Here is a 20229-nt window from a genome sequence, read left to right on the forward strand (position 1 = left end):
CCCCCGAGTGCCTCATCCTGGCAGTCAGTTGCCATGGATATCCAATGTGGTTGCATGTTCAGAGATCAAAGTGACGACGCCGAGGCAAGGGCAAATCAAAGACACACAATTCAAAGCAACTTCTTCTTCCCTGAGGTGCTCCTTGGTCACCTTATATATATATATATATATATATATATATATATATATATATATATATATATATATATTTCACACATGTTAGATGGGGATACATCCTGCAGACTAACTGTTCCGGTTGAGAAGTGGCCCCGGAAGCGACAGAAAGTAGAGGTCAGGCCGACTCCCGTCTCCTCTTTCTCGCTATCCCACTCGCTCCCATTCCTCCACTCCACCGGCCCTCGTATCAAAATGAGATAATCGGCTCGATGGCGGAAGCTTCGCCTCTCTATTGACGGCTGTCTGATATGCGTGTTATCATGTCCGATCTGGGCTTTGATAGGGCCGACAAGGGAGAAGCTTGTATTACAAGGGGACTCAATGGCACTAGGCCATATCCCTATCAGTGGGCTGCCACAAGTAATTTTGCTGCTGCTGCCCACTCGGTGACAGATAAGATGCTTTATCAGAGAAATGAAAGGGGGATGGATGAAGGGGTGGGGGATGGAAATGGCAGCGCAGAAGCATGTTAAAAATAAGACAGTGGTGATTCTCATAGAACATCTCATCATGATGTGTGATATTCATATTGACACGAGCAAACATTAGTAGTGGAAGGAGGCCACGAGCCCCGCTGTTAACCCCACCGCCAACACAGTGGATAAATTACAACGATATGAGCTCCTGAATCAACTTGTAGGGGCTAAAGCCACATGCAAAATGATTTCTGAGATCAAATATTGATATTTCAAATGAGCACCCTCGCTGGGCCTTTCTTAGCGGCCTAGTCAGCACATTCTCCCGGGTCTCTCCAGGTCCACGGGAATGAAATGAAACTTGGCGAGAAAAACAACAAGAAAAAATGCATTTCATTTCTTCCCAATCACCGCGGCGTGTTGGCTTCAGCAGAATGGGTTATGTGCCGAGTATTTCGCTCTTTTCTCAAGGACCTGCTTTTGTAAACAGAGCAGCGAGGGTTGCTGGCTCACAGCAAACTCTAATTGCCCCGAGGCCAAAGGCAGCCACTTCCAAACAGGGTCATTCATCTTCCCATGGAAAAGGAAATGGTCTCTGGCCCTGATCCTTAATCACCCCCCTGCCACAGTGTACAAGGTCATCAGGGAAGCCCTGTGACAAACAGACTCACACATGTATGTATGTACACACACACACACACACACACACACACACACACACACACACACTGAACAGCCTAAAGACTGCAGCAGTGTAGGCGGTTGGTCACATGGTGAGAGATTACAGCTCAGAGTTACGGGTTGTGGTTCTCCCTTCAAAGAGGAAGTGAGGAATTGATGTGGATGTGGTGGCGAGCTGGCTGAAAGCCGTGACCAGAGAGGATGAGGAGGGCGTCAGGACCATCAGGGGCCCGTTTCACAAAGCAGGTTCAACAAACTCTGAACCTAACCCTGAACTCTGAGTTGACCAACGCTGAGATGGGCAACTCTGAGTTTTCAGTTTCGGAACAGCGTTTTTGAATTAGTTCAGTCGACTCTGAGTATGTAAACTCTGAGTTACGCGCATTCCTGCCGACTCTATAAAGCCATCATCAATGGAGCTCCGATACTACGATTCACCATGGCAACGGGGAGAGCGTCATTAGATATTACTGAGTGTTTATGTAGAAAACAAGCTCATCCTGAGAAAGCGGAGCAACGTAACTGCAGCAAAGTAGAGATAGTTAGCGTGGCAGACAATTACTGCCCGATCTAATGTGTATAACTGAATGAAACAGTCTATTGATCTAAAGGTCATAACTCTTTATTCTCTAACTTTCACAGCGACACTGTTGTGTAATGGTTTGCAACGCCGCCCACGGTGCAGGCGACAGGGGTTCAACTCCCGCAGTTCACAATGTAGCGCACTGAATAAATTATTGCGCAAATACGTTGACTAAGGCATATGAATTTAATCATATTTCACATAATAAACAGTAAATATAAGCAGGTATTTCAACACAGGAATGTACTTAAACATTTCAAGAATCTGGTTGCAGATTATGTCCGCGATATGAAATGTTGAAAATGTCGGAGAATATTGTTTAGATAATATCTAATGTGATTGAAAGGAAAGGTAATCAAAATGCTCTCCCGACACAGAGCTGCTAGAATCACTTTTATTTCCATATCGATTAGGTTGGTATGAAAGGACGGCACATTTTTTTCAGAGTTGGTTCAGATTCCGGAAAAAGGCGGAGACATGTAGGGAGAAACTCAGGGTTTGTTGAAGCAAACCTGCTAGCGAGCAGGTTAGGTTCACGGAGTATGTTACCCGGGTAACTGACTCAGATTTATGCTGAACTGGCTTTGTGAAACCGAAAAACCAGAGTTTCCCTCATCTCAGGGTTAACTAACTCAAGGTTTTCACTAAACCTGCTTTGTGAAACGGACCCCTGGGCTTCCTTTCACCGTGGTCGGAACAAGTCAAGGTAACAGTATTCCTGCTGGCTGATTCATAAAGCAACAGAAAGCAGATTACATGAGACATTCTCACACAATTTAGTATCACAAAGCCAAACATATTACATATACTTTAGTAGCTTACATGTGCATTTTACACATGCCGTTTTATTTCTAAGTAGTGATTCTTTTCATTTCATAAATAATATTCAGCAAGAAAATGACTATCGTCATGACCCATCATGATCAAAATTAGCTTGTATTCAACGATTCACATTAAGAGGCTAGAACCTCAATCAATCAATCAATCAATCAATCAATACGTTATTGAAGACAAAGAAACGGCCCCTAGCAAATTACAAAACATGATAAAAGACATACAAATAAATCTTTGGTATTTTTAATTATTATGAAACCAGTCAAAGTGCATATAACTCTTACTGGGTTTGAATCCAACATCATATGATGACAAGAGTCTGCAACCTGCTAATTCAACAAGGGGGCGGGGCAAACAGCAACACTCACTGTTGGACATGTGCTGCCAAATGATCTCTTTGTTAATGGCGGTGATCTGGTCTGTTCCCTCTTCATTATTTCATCCTCATATGTATTTTTCTGTTTAATATTGGCTGTGAACACCACAGATCTCCGGCTTCATTGTGAAATGATGAGATCTACTCTTGATGTCCTCTTGAGATCTGTGTTCTGAAGTCGTGGACATGCAGATCTGATCACAGCTTGCATTCATCTGAACACATTACTTCCGAGTTGGATTCATGAAACACTTCATTCGGTTTCCTTAGCTGTCCTTAATCCTTTAGATTATTAATACTTTCACATTGCACACAAACCCCACTTTCAGAGTTCTGTATTAATGCATGGAAAACAGTTCTAAAGGGATCCGTTTGTTTTATACATGAGCCACATTGTGATTGGGACTGCTGATTAGCCTGACATCTCGGAGGGCTTGTGTTTGTACTGTTGTTTGGGACTTCAGGGCTTCATGAATAAAGCTGAGTTGACCACTAATAAGTAAGAGGATATGTCCAGCTGGGACAGCTGCTGACTCACTCACTCTGCAGAATGTGTGAAGTCTGGAACATGGATCGGAAATCCAACCTTGCATGTTTCCTTGCGGACGACAATTTGAGCTCCCTTTTCAATCCATTTCAATATTTCTGTATTTCTCACAGTCAAAGGCTATTATGACTTCAAGAGTGTAATGCCAAATCAATGTAGGCATTATATAATGGCTGATACTGGCAGCTTTACGTCTCCTAAATTAGCTGGGTCCCCATTTGGGTTCAGTTCCTAATGAGCACAAACCAAATCAAGCATTCCATTTAGTCTATTTTGAAAAGATGAAAGTTGTTAATCGCTAACCAATAGAGAAATGATTTGAAATATGCAGTACATTGGAGCCCCCCCACCGTTACACAACATGCTCACACAGGGATGACTAACCACGTACGCAGGTACATGAAGCCATGCCATTATCCTTCACTTATATCTGCTAAGAACACCAGCCTCCTTTGTAGCTGGCAGCAGCTCTCCACCCAGAGGAGAGGAAGACTGGGCCTCGCTAACAGCTCAGCTGAGTGAAGAAGCACAACACATTATTGCTGTGGAACATTAAAGGGCTGTTACATATAAAATCCCATCGCCTGTCGTAGACACACAGAGAAAGTGATGCGTATATAGATCTGTGAACGACGTCTCCGTTAAGACAAGGTCTCACTCTCTTTCTCTCTCATGTGCAAACATTCACACACTGGTATCACAGGCTGCTGGATCATACAGCATTCACAGTGCAGAGATGAAGTGGTGAATTAGTCACCAGAACTTTCTCACCACACAGCTCAGGCTGCTTCATTTGATGTGGATGCTAATAACTTGAAAATGTGATAACTTATATATATGTGGTCTTATAGAAATCTGGATGAAATAGCCAACTTCATGTTCAACATACAAGATCTATCAGGTGTTTATCCTCGGCACAAAGACAACGTGTATTAGCTATCAGGCTAATGCAACCACATCAGCTGGGTTTGAGTACACCTGTATGAAGCCTGCCACTTCACGGGGACAGCACGACTGAGTTGCTGGAAGCAGCAATTGTTAAATTGATCCCCTCTTGCAACCACAATAAGCACATTTCCCCAAACGATGGGAGATCCATTTAAAGCAGAACTACCAGGGGAGAAAAAAATAGTAATAATAAGAGGAACAACGTGCCAAAACAGAGGGACAACTCTGAACTGAAAGCCGTAACTTCCTCAGACTGATTTAAAGTAACTTAACAAACAAAAATGCTAGCAATAGAAGTTGAACTTTTCTAACAGTTCTTTCCCCCCAGAAGCGTTGTGCTGGAAACAAGTTAATTAAACACCAACAAGAGTGTGGGATCTCACAGCGACCTCACAAGTTTTTAAAATGGTTTGGCAGCAGATTTAATAGCAAGTGTTCCACTTTGATGATCCATGCAAGGCCACTGGGATGTGTTCAGGACGGATGACGTCCGGAGAAGAGGAACCATCTCCATGTGAGATGAAACGCCTTGAATCACATCCGGGAGGCTTCTTCAGATCGCTCTGTTTAAAGACACATAGTAGGCATTTACATTCACTTGACCGATGTCATTGGTGATGGTTGAATGCATTAAAGCATGTCTATCGATGGAACTGACATTCATTACCGCTAACAGTGTGTTATTGGTGTGGATGGTATTGTAACCAGTCAGCCATCTCTGGAGGCAACCCAGCATGGAGTGAGCCTGTACACCACCCAGAGGTCAGCTCAGAAACAAACTGCTGCACAGCATGTGTGTGTGTGTGTGTGTGTGTGTGTGTAACTCATGTGAGTTGTTTGCTTGCCCCTTGGTGTATGAGAGCCCCGTCGTGACAGTGGAGGCTGACAAGACAGCAGGTTTACACACACATACACAGGCGAGCATTCCCGGAGGATCTCTATCAGCTGTATTGTAAAGCATTAAGGGGGGGGGGGGGGGTATCCATTACAAAAACCCCTGCAGTTCAAATATCCCTGGAGCTAGCTGCTGGTTCTCTCTCTCTCTCTATCTCTCTCTCTCACACACACACACACACAAAGAACATCTACAAACATGTTCACTGAGAGACGTCTAATGGAAATAGCTCTTTGTTCATATCCTCTTGCATGAACAATGTATAGACACACACACTCTGTTGACAGTGAGGACACACACACACACCACAGTGCTGGAATGAGTTTGTCCTGCATCACACAGTGACAATCCTCTGATATTCCACTTCGGTGAAGATTAAGACCAACTGCATGCATGAATGTGTGTGTGTGTATGCCTTTAATGAGCCACACACACCAGCGGTGTCCCCATCAGTCTGCCATCTCCTAATTGGACCTAGTGAGCAACCAGCAGACCTCAAGCATTCATCTCCCACAACTCACCCGCAGCAAGTTGCCTTCCAGTGCACCCGGACAGAGTGGTAGGAAGATGAAGAGGGAAGGGGAACGGGGGATTAAAGGAAGAGCCTGCCTACTAGTTTGACCTCTGCACAGTGACTGGCAGGTGTGAGGGAGGTGAGGGAGGGCGATCACAGAGACTAACTAACTGGAAAGAAGAGACCGCTGACAGCTGGTGGAAAAGTGAGAGGAAGGATCACATGCACGTGCGCACACACACACACACACACACACAGTGCAGGTGAACACACTCATCAAACATCATGGAGCAGTCTACCACATAGAGAAACCCAGCGTGCTGCACAGCGCCGTCCACACTACCTCTTGAAGAGAGAATAAATCAGTGATTATCATACGTCCCCGGGTGTTAAGCAACATCCCTGATGTACTTCAGATAGACTGAGAAGGAGAAGTGAGTTGGGAAGACAGCGAGGGGGAATAGGAGGGTATCATGGTATCTAGCAGCGGTCGAGTGTTGATTCTGGGTCATGACCTTTGCTGTGCAATTCCTCTCTGAACTTCCCTGTAACTCTCCACTCGAAAATAACCCCTAAAACCCAGATGTCGCTGCGCCAAAGAAGAATCTGTGTTGAATCAATGCAAAACTGTTCATCATGGAATGTGTATCCGAGCGTTTCTTAGTAGAAAAAAAGCCCAATTAAACTGCACACAATTTACCTCTCATTTTCCTGTCTCCTGAGCACCAGGCCAGTTGAAGATGATGGACGTGAGCAATTTCTTTAACACGGCAACCATGCAAATGGCTTTCAGTGTCTCTCCCTCAGCTGCCCCCCCACGGTAGGCTAGATTGCAGCCTCCTGTACTAATTGTTCCCCAACATCTCAGGCCAGCAGCACGAGTTAATTGAGAACGAGACACGTCAATCTGCCGGGATAGACAGACTTGCATAAATGACTATTCCCAAAGTGACTATCCACATCAAACCAGCCAGCGTGTAATCCATTCTCTTCAGTTCAACTGGAACTCTGCGGTCCTGAAGAGCTTAGCGAGCTGCTTAACAAGCTTTGGAACCGCTTTCAGGTTAGGCTGATTTTTCAGTATTTGAATGAAGTTCAGTGTTGTTTGGAAATGCTTCGCAACGTGCAAGGTGACCAGTATGAGTGAATGTGAATTAGACATGGATCGGTAATCAGCAGGACTGAAGAGCAAAACGGTCATTCACTGTAGCGTCAGTTTGTAAGATACACAGGTTTATTACAGCTAACACTACCTCAGAAGTGCTGGCAGAGCTAACCATGCCTCCATGATGCTACATGTTACGCCTCCATGATGCTATGACACTACGTCGCCATGATGCCACGCCTCCATAATGCTATGCCTCCATGATGCCACGCCTCCATGATTCCACACCCCCATGGCCTTTAAATCAGTGGTTCCCGACCAGAGAAACCACGTGAAGACAAGATCATCAGTAGAGGACGAGCAGGATAAGAATGATGACTACTGACTAATAAATGCTGAGAGGTGCTACATGTTCTCACATTTCCTCTCCTCCAAAATGATTCACTGATGCCAGAGGTGGCGTCTCTTTATCACACTCCCTGGTCCTCCTCGTCCAAAACATGGTCCCTACTCACAATTCACCTGGATAGCCGACAGTTGTTGGTTCCGGTGTGTTCTGCTCGTAGACGTTAATGCCGCTTTGGGACAACTGCCTGAAGCAGAGATGAGGAGCTACAGAAGTCTGGGAAGCTCACTTCTTTCTGACCTCAGATTTATTACTTATTTTATCAAACTTGTCACTTGAGGCGATTCATATCAGATGTTGCACTGATCCCTGTGGAGCCAACGAAGGCATCATATAAGTTTCCCCCACATATGTAGTAGTGCTCTACATGACTTGTAAACATACTTTGATGTGTAAAACTGCGGCGTTTAATGGCACATCATCTCCCAGCCTCCGTACCGGCTGCTCAAGCTGCAAGCTACAAAAGCTTATAATTATGTGTTATGTAACTTTAAAAATAACTGTCATGCCATTTAAAGTTCAGCACAAAGCACTTATGAACACTGGAGCTCCGACAGCCGACAGAGCTGGTGTCTCAAAGCCAGCTTCAGGTAAGCAGGTTGATGACAGGACAAATTATGTTCCATATATATTCCATTATGTTCAAATATGTTACCATATTTACTTTTGTTGCCAAGTTTAAGAACCAATGTATGACGACAGAATGGAGTAAAGTTAAGAGCTTTCTGAGTGTGAGATTTGTTCATGACGAGCTTTAACGTTTGCATGATGAAGAGCAGAACTGAATGTTCACGTGGTGACATTATCTTCCTGTTGTGTGTGCATGCATTACCAGGACTAGACAGTGTGAGTGGAAGAGTGCTGGGCAGCCGGCTAAAGCCAACAACCAGACGACATATCTGATAGCAGGTTAATTTCAAATACCAAAGAGATATGATGTGGCAGGAAATTGCTATCAGGATGCTCAGGTGGCATTGGTCTTTAAAGAGAAATAGATTACAAAAGTGTCTGTATTGCTAATGAATCTTTGCTTACTGAACATTTTTAGAATATTATATATAAACACTGAAAGATTTGATTATGCCTGAGCAGTGTGCAGTTACATTGTTTTTCTTCTGTCTGCAAGTGTGATTTAACACAATTTGATTTTAGATTGCCATGACGACTGGAGATTTTGTGTCAACGTCCTGTCGTCCAGTCCCATGGTGTCTCCATGTATGTGCACCTGAGTGGATTTCATACCAACATGAAATGAGCGAGCCTGCGTTTCCAAAGCTGTCCACTAGCTGAAGACTAGGAAGGGTCATGACCTTCCCTTTTGACTGACTTTTACATACATTCTAGGGGAGTTCAAATCCCACCGATTCAAAGTTGTGTGTTTGCTGAGACAGCAAAACACTTTCTGATTTGTCCTCTTGCAAAAGATCTTAGAATATCTAAAACATGGAAAGGAAAACGAGGAGAAAATACATGTGAGCTGCTGATCCATTAAAGTAAGCAACAAAGTTCTAACAATAAAAAACTAAACTAAAAATAATAAAAATAACTTGTTGAACCTGGTCTTTGGACTTGAGCTGAAGTGACACCTTAAACACATACCAATCTATTTCCTGTCTGCCTTAGTCTCTGGACCAGCTGACCTAGAGAGTGGCCGAGTGACACAGTGACAGAGAGAGAGAAACGTGTCTGTCGCTACGTCCCCGCGGAGCTATCATTAATTAAGCGTGAGATCGGTTCTCTCCACTTCCCCCCGACTCTCTGTTGATCCTGAGATGTCCAGGGATTCACCGCTCTCTCACCGCTGAAAAAGAAACAGCTAGTGTTGGTGAAGGGGACCAAAAATAGATGTGTGAGAAGATAACAAAAACTCACACATTTCAGTCTACACACACACCCTCCTCCTAAAAGAGCTGCACACAGTCCGGCTCCATGTCACATTCCTATAGCTCTCCTTCAGCACCGCAGTACATCACTAATGATAGCTGGACTCCCTCAACTCCCCTCTACTACCCTGAGGGGTGGAGAAATCTGCCAGACTGGTACAGGTCCTCTCACACCACCGTATTTGACAGCCAACTAGGGAACTGTAAAATTAAAGGCCTTGGCAAATGAAATTCTGTGACACAGCGGTGTGAATCAAAGCCGACAGAGCAATAGAAGGTGGTGGAAGAAGAATGGGCGAGGTTCTCAGAAGAAATACAAAAGTAAAAAAGTTAAGGAGGGCAAAAAAATGACATTTTCATTGTTAAGTTCTCAGAGTGAAAGTTCATCTGACATCTAAACAGCCATATTCTGGGTATTGACAAAAGAGGTATAGCTTCATCATTTCACCTTGAGAGGGAGAGTGCTCTGTGTGAAAGCTCTTTCATAGCACGCCGAAGATTATTGACTTTCTTTGATATTAATAGCCTAAGACACAAAATGCTATTCTCCCAGCGATGCCACACTTTTTCTTCTCTGATGTGACCTTGTCGATGGTGCCGGAGACGGCGGTGTAACGTGTTTCAGCTCAGTCATCATCATCATCACACATTACTGATGCTCCACATACACAGACTGGACACGAACCGCCTCGCTTTTGCTCCAGAACTTCAAATCCCCACATATGAAGGCTTGACACTGGCTCCTCCTTCCTCAGTTCTTTCCAAATCACAGGCGATTTAGTGGCCTTCAGACAGCCGTCACTCTGGCCTCCCCCATAGACGGACAAGTGTCAGCACCGACATTATGGCCTATCATCACTGCACTGAAGAGGCTGATTACAGTGGTCCCTGCCTGTCCTGCCACCCAACCCGGCTTCACCCCCAGAGGGAGAGTTATTGCTTTAATATGAACAACAAATGGCTCAATTTGTCCTCTGGGTGTCAGAGGACTGCTTGGCATGATTACTTTCTTGGCACGGCGGTGACATTCACTGGCGTGGACTCAGGACGTATTGGATAGGGCCTCAGTGAGGCTGGATCGGGGTGACAGACAGATGGACAGAGGCAGGAAGAGAGACATGTAGAGAAAGGCAGCAGCTTTGTACACCTCAATGAACCGCAGCACTTCAGTCCTCCATAGAAGAAGTAATACGGTATTCTGACCTTGACTGATCAAGCAGTGAAAGAACCAGCATGGCTCCAATCCACCCACGTCACACAACCACATCAAATAGTCGAGGAGGGAGAAGAGGAATTTTCTTTTACATTTCACTCTTTCTCTACATTTTCAAACCTGATTACCAGAGAAATAAAACATTTGGCTCGCAGACTCCACACAACTCAGGATGATCTACATCTCCTCTCAGGTAAAATGCGATGAAATGCCACTCTGCACACTCTGAATGGTAAACGAGTTCATGGGAGAAGTTTGACATTTTTAGAAATGTACTTATTTGCTTTCTTGTTGAGAGTTAGATAGGAATGGTGATACCACTCACATATTGATGTGATAAATCTGAAGCTGGATCAGGCAGCAATCTCCGGTTCTGATAAGTGCCTTAAACTTACATTCTCTCTACTGGCCATCAGGGGGCGACTCTTCTCTGATTGTATAGACCAGTGGTCCGCAACCTTTTTTATGCCACGGACCAGTACCATGGCAAACGGACCAGTACCATGTCAGACGGACCGGTACCATGTCAGACGGACCAGTACCATGTCAGCGAGCCGGTACCATGTCAGACGGACCGGTACCATGTCAGACGGACCGGTACCATGTCAGCGAGCCGGTACCATGTCAGACGGACCAGTACCATGTCAGCGAGCCGGTACCATGTCAGACGGACCAGTACCATGTCAGCGAGCCGGTACCATGTCAGACGGACCAGTACCATGTCAGATGGACCGTACCATGTCAGACGGACCGGTACCATGTCAGACGGACCGTACCATGTCAGCGAGCCGGTACCATGTCAGACGGACCAGTACCATGTCAGCGAGCCGGTACCATGTCAGACGGACCAGTACCATGTCAGCGAGCCGGTACCATGTCAGACGGACCGGTACCATGTCAGATGGACCGTACCATGTCAGACGGACCGGTACCATGTCAGACGGACCGTACCATGTCAGACGGTGTGAGGCAAAGATATGACAAAAACGATTAATTATAGATAAAAATGTCATAAAGAAAACGGGATTGATATGTGGAACTCAATGTATTGTGAACAAAAACAAGTTGTTACAAGTTAATACTTGTTTTATTTAATGAAGAGCTATGAAAGTTTGCAGGATACTAACAAAGCGTGCGTGTTCCACCCAGCACAGCGCTAACATGAGGGAAACAGTTCTACTCTCTCTGTGTAAATCCTACAATATAAAATACATCAAAAACATAACCCGACATAATGCAGCATTAGTGTTAGCCCTGAGCTTGTTTCTCTGCTATGAGACGTTCCCATCTCGGTGTCATCGGAGACAATGACACCTGAAGTGTGTTCCTGTTTGTTCTGTTGTGTCATGTGACCAAGGAGAGCCGCTGAGCAAAGAAGTGCGAGCAGATGACATGACAGAAGAGAATAATTCATTTTCAAAATAGAACAGCTTTCATTCACGAGTGGAAATAAAGCAAGATATTGATTTTTTCTCTGTGACAATGAGAAAATGGTCCTACTTCTCTCTTGATGTATTATCTCAGTAAACATTGTGAACATGAGTTTATGTCTTAATCTCTAGTTTCAAGTCTTCTTCAATCCAGCATGATGTTCATTTAGTACATTATGGTCCATTTAGAGTCCACCAGACCAGAAAGCAGGGGATGCTTTAGGGGGCGGGGCTACCTTGTGATTGACAGGTCGCTACCACGTTACCAATGCTAGTTAGCTACTAAGATGACTTCAACACTTAGCTGTAAAGTTGACCTTGAATCATGAAGCTAACTTGGATCCAGATCCAGTACGGGTGCTGCTCGGGGTTATACTGTTTCTTCCCATTATTGACGCTCAGCTCTGAATGGGAACGCTACACACACACACACACACACACACACACACACACATGCACACTCACCTGGATAGTGGGTGGGGAGCGCTGTTTGCGGGTGGTTGTCGTGGAGAGTGTGGTGGTGGTCTCGATAAAGGTGGTGGACATCTCCGGCGGCACCGAGGTGGTGGTGCGTGCCGCGCCCCTGCTGACCGGCACGTCGCCCACCAGCCGCACGCTCCCGTTCACCTTGATGTTGGCGTGGCCCTCGGCGGCCATGTTGAGGACTTTGAGGCCGTTGTAGTAGAGACCGGAGAGCTGGCCCTGGTAGGGTCGCTTGCGGTCATTTCCGCCGATGGAGATGGTGGCCTGGGTGTTGAAGATGGTCAGTTGCCGGCCTGACACACAGGTGGGAGGGAACACAGTATTAATATGTTGATGATGCAACACTCTGAGCTAACACACACACGCAGCTTGATTTGGACATGCTTACAAGAGGAATTAGACTCAGACAGTAATGGACAGAGACTGAACATGTCTGTTACTGATTTACTGCTCCATTAAATGAGCTGGATGAAGGTAAGATGGCGGTGCAACATGCTTATGCACTGGAAAAAGTCACCGTGGCATCGTTTGTCAACAACAACGGCACCGTTCTGTTCATTACACACGATGTGGCTACAGCAGCTTCATCACAACACGGGTGGGAAAGGACAAGCAGCTGGAACCAGTTTCACTTAATATTCTCCGGACAAAACATGCAGCCAAATGATTAATAAATATGTATGCAGGTTTGGCATATTATGATAAGTATGAGCAATACACACTGACTACGTGTCATGGTGCATTTCATCAGGAGAAGCCTAAATATCATTGTCAAAACACACTGCTCATGCATTAATTAGAAAAGGAAAATACACCAAACTTTTGCAATACAGGGATCATAATTAAAAATCTCATTTGTATAATTTGCATACAGAACACACAGCAAGCTTGTTATACTTGCGGCATTTGCACAATTATAATGCATAATAATAGACCGGGTGTGGAATGGCAGGGAGAGGACGTTCATGTCACAGAAGCCAAAATGAAATAGCACGTGTGGAGTCATGCATGCGGCAGTAATGGGATTTTTTCCAGACCTGTCTGTTTTAACGCTTGTTAAAGGGACTTTATAATCAGGTTAACATGTTTATGTGCAATGAACTTTAAATGCAGTTTATAATGATATTATGTTGAGCAGGGGGGGGGGGGGGGGGGGGGGGGGGGTATACTGTTAAATCCCCACAGTTGTTTTAAACATAGAGCAGGTGTTGACTTGATCGTCTCGGTGATAGAAACAACATCATCGCAGGTTCACGGTGACACTTTGCCGTCCAAAAAAGCTCCAATTAGCTCCCCGTCACCAAACAAGTGAGGGTTTTATCCTGTGTGATGTGTCTCACTACAATCAGATCAATTACAGCAGGGAAAAGCACCTGCTGTTTGGAAAGTTTTCAGGGGGGTTCACCCACTGATTAGTTTGTTCTCAAACATTGCAGAGGATTTGAGCCAAGGGAGCTAATTCTCCTCTCACAACAGTGGGCCTGCTGGTGCAGCATGAATAAAGCCGCCTCCGAGACAATTTTGCACAAAGGATTGCTTGATACTTAACATGTTACTGTTGCACTGTTTATAAAAGCTCTTCCCAGTCCCTTTAACTGGACACCATGATTCAACAAAACTTCCAAAAACGATAAAGACAAAAAAGGGGAAATAAAAGGAAACAAAGGAAAGAACAAAAAAGTAACAAAAATGCTGTTTGACTGGTTTTTAAAAGAGTTTAAGGGGTGCTTATTCATTCTCAGAGGTTGAAAGGGAACAAGCCGATGAGATGACAGGAAATAAAAAGAGAAACATTCTAGAAGTCGGATAGAGATTTACCTTTCTCCTGAAGCCAATCTTCTACTGGCCGGGTATATTTGAACGGGATTTTCTTATTTGCCATTTGATAGCGCTCAATGTCGCTGTTGCCTTTAAAGTTTGAAAGTTTAACAAACAGCTTGAAACAGTCGGCAACGGCAACAGACATCACACATTTATACAGTGGTTTATAATGAGTTTTATCTTTGTTTAGAAATATTTATAAAAAGCTTTATGATGATTTTTTTCCCAAGTAGCTTTAATTTAAATGTTTAAAATTCAGATTTATATAGCACACTCCACGCTAATATTTAGCAGAAATATCCATGGATTAACAGCACAACACACAAAAGACAAACAGCCTGCAAGAAAGAGTCAAAACACAGGAAATACATAACAGCTCTTATAATAATATGAATCTTATAATAGGAGAAGAGTGGTTGAGATTGTAGACATGCATTAACTGCCTTCTCTCAACCAAACTGGGGTAATTAACATTCACTAATTCTCCCACTGGACACCACCTGCTTTCACCTGGGAGGGGCCTAGAGGAGCTGCTTCAGTGGGCAGGGCGGGGCTGTGTGGCGGTGCCGGCAGGGCGGCAACCGCCGAGGAGGAAGTGGTAATTGGAAGTACTGCAGACCTACTGGGAGTGAAGTCCCACGGTGACACAGATTTGAGGAGGACAATGCATTCAAATGAGATCATTACTGACATGGTGGGAGGCCTTTTGGGTAGAAAGCTCTGCACCACAGCTGCCACGTCCCCCTTCTGAGACCGCGGGGACCGAGTCCCAGGTAAATGGGAATTAAGGATAATAGGCCTCCTTTAACAGGGAAGGAAGTGTGCTGAGTATTATTTCTGGCATTATACCAGTTCCCATTGTGGAGGCAATATTTTGTGTGACGATCACAGAGGCCTTCCCTTTGGAAGGCGCCATAAGACTGCGAAGCCCGTGTACAATTAGTGCACCACTCAGTACCCAGGTGTGCAGGGACTGGCAGGTAAAAAGGCACCGGTGACACATCGTTCATAACACCAGTGAAAGGGCAAGGCTTTCTAATTGTGAGAAAAGACCTTCTGGAAATGTACAGTATCTTGTCTGGCAGCTTGGATTCTTGATTTATATATCGACATCGACACACAAACACACACACACAGCATTTCTGGCTACAATATTATGCTCCTCCCCACTCTAGGAAAAGTCCAGAATAATATTTGAATATGAGGTGTTTTGAATCATGCTATGAAGTGTGGGAGCAAGAAGCACCACTAGCTTGGTTCTTGTCCATGATGGTACCGAGGCCACCCTATACATCTACAGGATCTTCTGCTGAAGGAAATATCTGGGAAGAGAATGTTGTGGTAATCACCTCTCTGCATACAGGTGTTTATATGTACCCCCATACATCTGTGTTCATTCACTTATTGACCTCCACATTTTTCTTTTGAACATCTGCTTATTAAAACTGTGCAGAAACGCCAGAATCCCATGAAGGCATTTCTGCTGTTCGTACGTCTCCTTCCTTCTCTCACTTCCATCTTTCCGTCGTTCCGCTCTGCCTTCCAGAGAACAGCTAAGTGCTCCGTTTACAGCCAGCTGGGAAGGCTGCAAGGGAGCTGGAGGAGCTAAAGGCCTGGGTCTGCAGTGTGCCAGCAGGTTAATCAGCTACCAGCAGGGCTCCCGCCCCATCCCTTTGATCTGGAGCAGGTTTCGGGTGGCAGCCAAACACACTCCCCTCTGGACCACGGCCATAGAGAGGCATGACGGTCGCATGGAAACCAGAGGACGGAGGGAAAGGTGAGGAAGAAGAGGGAGGGGGAGGAGCTGCAGCATCTCAGCCACACTGAGAGGAGCTAGCACTGCTGATGGCCTCTCAGGTAGAGACTTCAGTGTCCTGTGATTAATGAGGTGACAGTCCCCCCGTAATGAATACACCACAAGCTAATTGTCCAACTAATGAGAAAAATCTCTCTAGTTTGTCAATTTCATATTCAATGTCTAAAGGTGACTCCAGAATGGATGACCTTGCCAATAAAAGCACTATTGTTTATAATTTATTAAAAAATTCTGCCTTCAAGGTTTTCGTGTTATTGTTTATTTTCCCTCAAAGCAGAGTGGACACGTATCTCCTAAAATATTTGTTCATCAACCATTCAGAACCAAGAGGAAAGTACAAATTCATGTGTTTGGTGTTTATGAAAATAATAATAATAATTTGAGTTTCACATACAAACTTTGCTTTCGATAATAGTTTTGTTATGAATCTGTAATTTCTCATTTCTAAAATCAGACGGCTAATATACACAGCCATCATGAAACAGACTGAACATTCACTTATTAATACATAATACATCAGTGATTCCACCCCAAAATGTCCTTGTTTGGTTATGAATGTTTAATGTTGAGGAGAATTACCAAACATGACATACAAAATACATTATTCATCCTATACGGGCTGTATTTTGGAGAATCTCGTACAGTACATGCCTTCCCCATGTTTCCTCTCAGCCCAAACACAGTCTAAATGTTTCCCCTTTGGTGGCGGCTTCACTCCACACAAACACTGGCACGGCGACAGTGCTGGTCGCTCGCCGCTGTGCTCCGTGTTTGCCAGACTAATCTCACGGGGCTGCGTGGCAGGCCGGAGCTGAGAGCCCATCAGGACGGGGGAATGGCTGCTGTGACAGGCAGCTGGGGATGATGAGTACATTTGATACACTGCAGCCGTGTTGAAACAGCATCATTCCACTGCTCTGCTCCCAGCGAGCCGCTGCAGCCTCTGCACCACCCACCTTCTTTTAATCTCCACCTGTCTGTCTCTCTGGCTCTCTTTCTAGCCATCCAGCCATCTTCTGCTCCCTCCTTCCTCTCTGTCACTCACAAACCCTCTGCTCTTCTCAGACCTCTTCAGCTGTGGCCACAATTCCCATATCATTAATCTACTTTTTCAATCATCCTCCTCTTCTCGGCCCATCTATCTGTCTAGACGTCAGCTCTTTCTGCCTTCTGTCAACTCATTCCAGTCATCTACTCCATTAAATGCCTCTGTGTTCCCTCTGCGGCTGCATTCCTCCTCTCTTCACCCATGTCCTTCTGTTTCTCCTGCTTGCTTCCCCTCCATCGTCCTTTCCATTCTCTGTCAGACATCAGACAAAGCCAGGGAGTAAACTCATCATTTACCAGGGCCTTCTAAAGTGTGTGGTGTTGAAAGGATAAATTAGACTGGTGGCTTCTACGTTGGGCTTAGTTGGAGTTCTGAGAGCGACAGAGATTGTGTCTGGGATAGGGCTAATCATGTTTGGCCCCGGGAACGCGTGGGGATTTATCTCGTTCCCCAGGAATTGTTTTGTCTGAATTGCAAGACAAAGATGGGCAGATATCTCCAACTGGTGCGCGTCTTTGTGCCGTTTCAGGTTGTGGGAGTCGTGACAGTGTGTGTGCATCAGTGCATGCATAACAGTCTGAGTGTACTGGAGCGCATGTGTGTATGGAAATGAAGGCCATTCAGGTTATGGCCAATCCAAACAATGGAACACACCCACACACATGCACACGCACACACACACACACACACACACTGGTTTGGCCAGTGATCATTCATCGGAGATAACAGCACCATGTGATGAACAACTTCTGCCTGGCTCGCTCTAGAAAGTCTTTGATTCAAACTTTGGCAAACAGATCATGTAATCCAAAATCAATACAGACACAAGGATTGAAAGTTAAATAAGGAAACTGGAGCCCTCTCCCTAAACAAAGACAAGGCCCTGCAGGAATGTGGGTTGTCACAAAAGTCCAGGATTGTAAGAGAGATGCGCCGAGCAGCGAACGGGAACGGCGGATGAAAGGAATGTGAGGACAAAGAGAGAAGGGAGATCTGAGAGGTGACTGCTGGAGAGACAAAGCCATCGCTACACGTAAGCTGCTGAAGGCTGAAGGAGATGCTGCTGTATGGGATCAGTGCAGCCATATTGTTGAAGAGGAGAATGTCCCTGTGTGGCAAGTGTAGGAATCTTAGTCCTCAGTTTCACAAGCATTCAAATTCATAATTCATATGTTGAGTCGATGGTTAGTGATAACGAGTGTAGTGATGGGCTCCGTGGCCTGACGGCAGGGCCAAGGACTTTGATTACACCTCAGCCTCTCTCTCTCTTCAAAGGAGCCTTTAGTGCTTTCACCCGGCTTACACAGAAACAGTTTCTTCAACCATAATACTGCTTTTAGTATCCTCTTTTAAGTAATTGCTCTTGATATACATTCCTCTGAAATGTGTCAATACAATGTTTTACTACACTTATTATTATAATAAGTTATTATTAGTATTATTAATATGATCTATGTCAAGGCAAAATTACGGCAGAGCTGATACGTTTGATTGCTTTCAATTTTACTGGCTACCTAATAAAGTGGCCACCAAGTGTAGATAAATTCAGGCTCAGATAAAATGATGCATAGATCAGTTAGTCGAAAACAAAGTCCAATCCTATCAGTGTTCTTAGTATTGTTGCTTAAGTTGCCTGAAGGGTCACTGGTGCAACTTCTCTGGATCTCTCAAGCTGGAACCTACTTGCATTGTTTTGGCTCCCGGCGACTGTTTAGCTGTAAGCAGTCGTTGCTATGTTGTAACATAGTCATACATATGGACATAACAGCTTCATGGATTTATTACGGACAGGACGACTGCACAGCTCGATCGTTTCTTTATGGATACAAAATCAAAATCTACGAGGAAAACGTTTTCGTTTCTGCGGTGACTGGGAGGGACGACAGGCGCTCGGCTATCTACTGCTAATGTCTACGGGGTGATTTGAGGTGAGTAACTTCATGCTAAAACACACATATTTATGTCGTTTTGCCACACTATTTGAGTTAAACGAGCGCCATGGTGTCTCGTACGGACCCAACCTGTGTTGCATAGGTCTTGGAATTGTTTTCTGAGGCCCAGGAAAGCAGATAAAAGTTGCCCCAATGGGTTAGCATTGGAGCGAGTCTGGAAGGCTGCCAGGCAGGTACAGATCTCGGGCTAGGCAACGTACATTTTTGTCGGGTTTTTTGCTTCTAATAAGTCGGGATGACCCTGGGGACAACGACAATGGGGTCAAAAATGACCGGATTTCTCCTTTAACTGAAGTATAAGTATATACTTGATGGAAGGCCCAAATTGTTGATCAACTGATGATCAACTAAAAAAGCCATTCCTAAGAAGACGCCTCCTCCTGCCTCTACACTTTGGTGGCCCAACTTTGCAAACACACTGTTGAGATGGCCAATTTACATGCCTAAGACTCTGCACTTTTGAGTGACAAGCAATCCAGCAACACCTTCGTTCTCCCCTATTCCCTCGCAGGCAGAGGGCATGCCCAGATCCGGTAACTGTTTATTGAACCGCCTGAAAGCCTTGTGGCGGCTGCTGCCTTCAAGTAAAGCATTAGTGTGAGTGTGAGAAAGCAGTCAATGAGTCTGCACCCTAACATGTAATTACTCATGAGATGACAACGCTTTACAAGGAAGAGAGGTTTAGGGAGGGGGGATCAATCATCCTTGAATTGCTATCACCGAGTGTCCTGCAAATTACCTGCAGAAGAGAAAAAGAAATTACCATTCGATCCCCGACCTCAACTTCATTCCACGACGACGGCAGGCGGACAGAGGAGGGAACAAACCTCAACGGAATCGGTCCAAAAGTCAAAGCTCTCTCTGTTATGCGGTGCTTAAATGAGATATTTAGCAGCGAGATAGTTGGAAGGTTGACAAAACAACGGAGAATCCACTTTTAGATCGATATCAACGTGGTTGGGCTTCAACTGAAACTACAACTCAGCTACGCTGGAAACGACGGGCCAATAAATGTGTAATACAGGGCCGAGACACCAACTACCTGCAACGGTGCAGTCACACGGTTACTTTAGTTCCTTCCATGAGTATGAGATGCCACTT

At 44.9% G+C, this 20229-nt stretch overlaps 1 protein-coding gene across 6 annotated transcripts in view; it reads right to left on the bottom strand.

Annotated features, from left to right (window-relative positions):
* nrxn3b (neurexin 3b) overlaps window positions 1–20229 on the bottom strand; it is a 278223-nt gene that overhangs the window by 18001 nt on the left and 239993 nt on the right. For all 6 annotated transcript variants that reach the window (XM_084031039.1, XM_084031042.1, XM_084031041.1 and 3 more), the window contains 2 exons: window positions 14310–14399; window positions 12474–12784 (listed from right to left, as the gene is read on the bottom strand). In XM_084031039.1, the coding sequence (XP_083887165.1) occupies window positions 12474–12784; window positions 14310–14399 (401 nt within the window). The remainder of the gene's footprint in view (window positions 1–12473; window positions 12785–14309; window positions 14400–20229) is intronic.

The sequence above is a fragment of the Eutrigla gurnardus genome (genome assembly GCF_963514095.1).
Source record: "Eutrigla gurnardus genome assembly, chromosome: 16".
Classification (NCBI taxonomy): Eukaryota; Metazoa; Chordata; class Actinopteri; order Perciformes; family Triglidae; genus Eutrigla; species Eutrigla gurnardus.